This window comes from Otolemur garnettii, unplaced genomic scaffold (assembly GCF_000181295.1).
Source record: "Otolemur garnettii isolate 467f Iridium unplaced genomic scaffold, OtoGar3 scaffold00043, whole genome shotgun sequence".
NCBI classification, from domain to species: domain Eukaryota; kingdom Metazoa; phylum Chordata; class Mammalia; order Primates; family Galagidae; genus Otolemur; species Otolemur garnettii.
Window position 1 is genome coordinate 12,218,941 of NW_003852438.1, and position 6,452 is coordinate 12,225,392.

A 6,452-nucleotide genomic window follows, 5' to 3' on the forward strand; every position below is an offset into this window, starting at 1 on the left:
TGAGCCTAGGAGTTGGAGGTTGCTGTGAGCTGTGATGCCACAGCACTCTACCCAGAGGGACAGCTTGAGGCTCTGTCTCAAAAAAAAAAAAGAACTCCTTTTGGCATACAGTTCTAAGAGACTCGACAAACAGAATCACATTACCACTACCATAACAAAGATACAGAATAGTGACCTCCTTACTCTCCCGACAAATTCTCTGGAGCTACTTCTTTGGAGTCAGACCCTCCCAATCCTCAACCTCTGGCGACCACTAATTTGTTCTCCATCACTATAGTATTGCTTTCTTCCGACTGCCATAGATGGAACCACACGACACTCAGCCTCTGAGGCGGGCTGTTTTGCATTTGCTGTCCATCTGTGTGGGGTCAGTGCGGCTGCATAGCGTTACTGCTGCATAGCGTTCCATTGGATGGAAAGACCAGTGTTTGTTTATCTATTTTCCGGTTGGGTTGTCTCCAATTTTTGGTGATTATGAATAAAAGCACTATGAATATTTGTGTGTTTTGTGTAAAGATAGTTTTTTATTTTACTTGGGTAAATACCCAGGAGTAGGACTGCTGGGTCATATGGAAAGTGTGTGTTTAACTTTATAAGAAACCGTTCACCTGTTTTCCAGGCGCTGTACCATTTTGCAGTCCCACCAGCAATGCATGAAGGTTCCTGTTGTTCCACATCCTCCCCCATATTTGATACTGTCCGTTGTTTTAGCCATCCTAATAGATGTGCAGTGATGTCTCTGTGGTTTTAGTTTTTGCATTTCCCTAATAACCAAGGATGTTGAACATCTTTTCCTCTTCAATTATCTTTTATAAAACAATTTCAGTGCTTTTTAATGCAGTAATGCAGTGGGAATTAACAACATCATATTTCCAGTATTTTTGTTCTGTGTGACCTTGCCTGTCTGTTAAACACGGGTGGGAAGATTGACTTATCCAGCCTCCTTCATGTAGAAGTTTATGGGCTATCTCCTGGGCATAAGCTGGGCCATCAGAGTTTTTAGGAGGCTGTGGGAATGTTGGAGCTCCCTTTTATAATTCTTTAGAAAGAAGCCTCCTCTTTTCAAGGACTGCTGCAGCCTACTCTCTAATTCATTTGACCTTGACCTTGCTGATGGTAGGAGGTGGGGCGTGGGCCTGGGCTCTGAGGGGCTGTGTGCCCCCAGGTCATCCTACCTTGCCATACCACAGGTAGTGCTCTGCCTGAGTCTGCAGCAGAAAAACGTCATTGGAGTTCAGGGAGGAGGCAAAGGCTGGAACCTCCACTGCTTTGGTGTTAGATTTGTCATTTCCTTGAATCTGGAAAAGTCTTACTGGAGGGTCTGGCTCGGCATTTCCTTTCCTGGAAGTCCCACCCTGGAGAGAAGAAAAGCAGAGCCTGAATCTGAGGGGCACCTTGTGAGCAGAGCCCTAGACTGGCCATGGTGGGGATGTGGGTGTTCCTACACCGTCTTTGCCCTGGGGGAGCTTCTGGGCTAACTGGGAAGGGTGAGGGTGGGCTGAGGTTACGGTACCAGTAGGGTTAGCATTCAGTCTGAGAACACTCCTGTGTCAGGCTCTGTGCCTGGTGCTATCCCTACATCATTTCATGGATCCTCGTGACAGCTCTGTGAAGTGGGTCATTATCCCACAGCACAGACGTGGAAACTGACACCTAGAAACCTGGCTAACAAACCACAAGACCAAGACTTGACCCCTGACTTGTGTGACGTCAGTCAGCACGTGACATTATGCATTGCCTGGCAGTGCTCTAGCCAGGGCTTCGTGGAAGAAGTGGGGCTGGAGTTCCAAGCGGCATGTTCGCAAGGGGAAGGGTGTGGTATGGTGTGTGTGAGGCCTGTGGGGAGTCTGGTGAGCTGAGGGCAGTGTGCCTGCACAGATAATACGGGTCAGATAATGAAAGACCTTGAACATGAGTTAGTGGTTCAGACTTGTAACCTTAGGCAGTCAGGAAGCACTGAGTGTCTTAGAGCCATCACCCCCCTTCTTGTCTCTGATCCAAGCCCTGCTCCCCGCCTCACCCTCCTCTCTTCTCCCTGCTAGTTTGTTTGTTCTGAGCCCCCCTGTGTACAGGCGTAGTTCATCTAGGAGCCTTACCTCAAAGATAACCAGCTTCCCCTTGAAGATGGCCATGAAATGGCGTGGCTCCTTCCCCATGCTGACCCGGACCTGCACGGCGGCCCCCCCAAACTGCCCATCCACTTCCACGGCCTGGTATGCCGAGGCTGCCAGCTCATCCTGGGAGGCGTGGCGGCCCTGCAGGGTTGAGAGGGGGAGTGACGGACTCTGCTTTCACCCCAGCCCAGCTGCCAGAGGAAGCATTAGGATCCGCCAAGATTCGGGCCCACCTGCCAGATGTACAGGACGTAACGCAGCTTCCCGGTCACCTCATACGTGTAGAGGACCAGATAGCAGTCTCCCCCGTAGAAGAAGCCATACCACTTACGCTCCACAGGGACCAGCTCTAGGTTCTCTATTCTCCAGACCTGGGCATAGGGGGAGACACAGTTTCCCAGAGATGAGGGCCCTGGAAGAGACTGGGACGTGCTAAACAGAGAATCCAGTTGGGGAAGGTGCTAGCACCACTCAAAGTCCCCTTCCCCCTTTGGTTCTTACTCAGTGGTGACAGCACATCACATTTGCATGATTTGAATCCTGAAAAGAACTTGGTTTTCCTGGCCAGGTGCATCTCATCATGTCTCCATCTTTGCAGACTGAGCAATGATCAGAATGTATCTGCCAGGTGAGTTACTGATGGCAAATTGCCAACTGCCCTGAATTTGAATCGTTGGTCTTACCTCAACTTTCCCATTGCCATCATCCACCATTCTTTCCTGGGCGGCTACCTCTGGCTTGGTGTGCAGCAGACTCACATCAAACTTATCCTGGAAAACTTTGGCTGCAGGGAAGGGGGTGGGAAAAGCCGAGTGAGTGAGAAGCATCTATACCTGCCCTTGTAGAGCCCCAGCAGTGAGAGGGCAGTCTGGGGGCAATCTCACCAATTTTTCCAATGGTGAATGTTTTCCCCAGGCCCGTGCTCTGGTCCTTCACTGACCACTTCTGGAACAGCTGCTTGAACATAGCTGACTCAGCACCATCGTTGACCGTCTCCACGTTGGTGCTGCTGGGGTAGCCCTTCATCTTGATGAAGCCCTGCAGGATCCCCCCACAAAGGCGGGACAGTGAGGGAGCACCCTGCCCTTGACCGGCTGGCAATTTACCTCTGTGAAGCCAGTTAGCAGGATCCCTTCCCTCTGGGAGTCAGAGTCAAAGTCTAACTGACCTCTGTCTAAGCACCAAGTTCCCTGTCTCAAAAAGTGACTGAGTGCCACAACTTGGCGTCTCTTTAATGACCTGTCATGATTTTTATCAATTTTTTTGCAAGATACTGTGCTCTTTCAGCACTTTGTACTCTACTAACTGCATTTGTTTGCTCACTTACTGCTTTGTAAGTGCATCTACTTGGTTCATCTGCGTGGGTCTGCACGAATACCATAGGCATCTTGAGGACAAGGCCATTAACCTTGACATCCCCTTTGATAATAACAGGCACCTTTTACTGAACAAGTGGTATGCGCCAAATTCTGTTCTGAATGTTTTACAGAACAAGTGGTGTGTGCCAAATCTGTTCTGAATGCTTTTTAATCCTTACAACAACCTTGGGAAATAGGTTTTATCTCCATGTTAAAGATGAGGAGACTGAGGCTCAGGGGTGTTAAGTGGTCTTCCCAGAGTATTCAGCCGGAGAAGGCAAAACCTGGCTTTAAACCCAAGTCTGTGTGACTTCCAAGTCCATAGATGGAACTGCTATGTTATATACTCCAGTACCTAGTATGCTCTCTGAAGTGACATTGGAAGGGGAAGGGTGACTGGCAGAATTATCTGGATAATATTGCACATCTATAGCTCCTACCAGGGCTTTAGACATAGCCGCCTGCCTCTCAACCTTCGTGGCTCCTTTTCCTTTCCACACATAGATCTTGGTTCCACCTTGGTCCAGGATGTAGCAGTCCTGAAGCAGTCAGGGATAAATGTGGTTACTCGTGACCAGAAGGAAGGACTTTGCTCAGGGTCTGCTTCTGAAGCCGGGTCGGGTCTGCCCCCGCAACCTCGCACCCCCGCCACAGCTCTGCTTACATCGCGGTTCAGTAAGTCCTGGACCAGAGGTCTCCCTGCTACCTCTGTGACTGCCAGCTGCCCAGATGAGTCTGACACGCTGCAGAAAGGGAGAGATTAGCCTGGCCTTTTCTCCTACCAAGCGTCTTACAGTCAAGTCGATGACTTTCCTGCCTTTGTTTTAGTGTGGAGTTTATGGGTAAGGTAGGGTTTGAATTCTTTTTTTTTTTTCAAGACAGAGTCTCACTCTGTTGCCCGGGATAGAGTGCTGTGGTGTCATAGTCCACAGCAACCTCAAACTCTTGGGCTTAAGCAAGCTTCTTGCCTCAGCCTCCCGAGTAGGTGGGACTACAGGTGCCCAATCACAGTGCCCATCTGTCTAGTTTTTTCTATTCTTGTTTTTTCATTCTTGCTCAGGCTGGTCTTGAACTCCTGAGCTCAAGTGATCCTCCCGCCTCAGCTTCCCAGAGTGCTGGGATTATAGGCATCAGCCACCAAGTCCATAGTTCCATCTATAGACTTGGAAGCCAAACAAACCCTGGCAGGGTTTGGGTTCTTGAGACAGGCAGAGCTTGAGTGCGGACAGGAGCGTACACGCAGTTCTCTCGAGGGCACTTTTGTGTCTTTCTCTTTAATTCATCATCTTGTCTACATCCCTGGGCATGTATCAACCAGAGGGAAGGACAGGTCCTCTCAGGAGATTAGAAGAGTTGCTAACGGGACAGCAGGTAGCTGCTCTTTGAGTGGGGGATCTCCAAGCTCCTTCTAAAAGCAGCATTCAAAAAGGACTGAGAAGGAACCCAGGCAACTATACCTCAAAGAGCTATGCAGAGGCGGCTGTTGTTCTAAGAGACACCTTCCTGGACCCGCACTTCCAGCCCACAGCCAAGTTTAGACACTCACTGGTACAATGTGATGTTTGATTTCTGCCGCTGATCTATGACCTCATCAGGGACTGCAGGCTTGATAATGGAGCGTCGGCCGAGGGTGTCCTGAAGGACCTTCATCAGCCCAGGGCTCTCTGCCTCCTTGTCACCCTCAATCACACCTATCTCAGCACGGCCCCCTCGCTCTCTGTCCCGAATATCCTTTGCCAGAAGCATAGCCTGTCAAAGAAGCCCGAGGAAGCAGTCAGCTCATCTGGGACATTTTTCTGGATTTTGGGAGGAGCTTCCTGGATCCCAGACAGAGGAGCTATTGCAATGCTGAGGAGCCCGGGGCAAGTCACAAACTCACACTTGGCCGGTCTCCAAGACAAACTCTATGCAAAAGCACAGGTCCACCTTGATTTGCAGGCAGCAGCCAACATAGAATTAAGAAGAAAAGGGCACCTCAGGCACTATCAGCCTGTGACCAGCCTGCATGACAGAGGGAAGGACGGAGAGGGGGACAGGAAAGAGCCCTGCCTTCAGACGCTCCCTGCTGTTGCTCTCTGGGCCATTCCACTGGATGAGGACCATCCCCAGGTCCAGCAAGAAGACATCACCTCGGTTAAAACTGTCCCAGCTCATCTCCACCTGCAAATGGGAGGTAAACATTGTCCAGGAGGCATTCTTAGGGGCCAGTGGAGAAGTACTGAGCCTGGGACAGCAGTGGGCAGGACTTACCTCTGTGGCCCTGACGTTTCTCCTCCCCTTCACATGTAACAGCCGCTTCACAGCATAGGTGTTGGTCTCCACGTGCTTCATCCCAGAGGCCACACCCCCCTTCTTGTAGCTGCGGAAACATTCATTCAGTTATTTATTGAGTGTTGCTGTGCTAGGTTCTGGGGAGACAGCTGCGATTGCCTAGATGCAGCCTCTGCCAGTATGGGGCCGACAGTAAGTCAGCAAGGGAAATGCAGGTGGTAGTAGCTTCTGTCCCACAAGTAGACTTGACAGCTGACCTTCTGGAAGAGAGATCAGAGCAGTCTTCTTTCCATGATGGACCCTTGAGCTGAGATACTTACTATGAGGAAAAGGAACCCATAGCTGGGCACGGTGGCTCACGCCTGTAATCCTAGCACTCTGTGAAGTGGAGGCAGGTGGATTGCCTGAGCTCAGGAGCTCAAGGCCACCCTGAGCAAGAGCAAGACCCCGTCTCTACTAAAACTGGAAAAACTGGCTCGGTACCCAGAGCTCAATGGTTAGGGCACTGGCCACATGCATTGGGGCACCGGGGCTGGTGGGTTTGAACCCAGCCCACGCCTGCTAAACAACCCTGACAACAACAACCAAAAAATAGCTGAGTGATGTGGCAGGCACCTGTAGTCCCAGCCACTTGGGAGACTGAGGCAAGAGAATCACTCAAGCCCAAGAGTTTGATGTTGTTGTGAGCTGTGATGCCATAGTGCTCTAC

The 6,452-nt window shown here is 50.5% G+C and overlaps 1 protein-coding gene across 1 annotated transcript in view; it reads right to left on the reverse strand.

Annotated features, from left to right (window-relative positions):
- Positions 1 to 6,452, reverse strand: part of AVIL (advillin) — an 18,734-nt gene that overhangs the window by 8,159 nt on the left and 4,123 nt on the right. Inside the window, exons 4-13 of the mRNA XM_003790595.1 lie at positions 5,723 to 5,831; positions 5,522 to 5,632; positions 5,019 to 5,221; positions 4,137 to 4,215; positions 3,913 to 4,011; positions 2,999 to 3,152; positions 2,798 to 2,898; positions 2,348 to 2,485; positions 2,097 to 2,255; positions 1,176 to 1,355 (exon numbers count right to left, since the gene is read on the reverse strand). Of these exons, the coding sequence (XP_003790643.1) occupies positions 1,176 to 1,355; positions 2,097 to 2,255; positions 2,348 to 2,485; positions 2,798 to 2,898; positions 2,999 to 3,152; positions 3,913 to 4,011; positions 4,137 to 4,215; positions 5,019 to 5,221; positions 5,522 to 5,632; positions 5,723 to 5,831 (1,333 nt within the window). The remainder of the gene's footprint in view (positions 1 to 1,175; positions 1,356 to 2,096; positions 2,256 to 2,347; positions 2,486 to 2,797; positions 2,899 to 2,998; positions 3,153 to 3,912; positions 4,012 to 4,136; positions 4,216 to 5,018; positions 5,222 to 5,521; positions 5,633 to 5,722; positions 5,832 to 6,452) is intronic.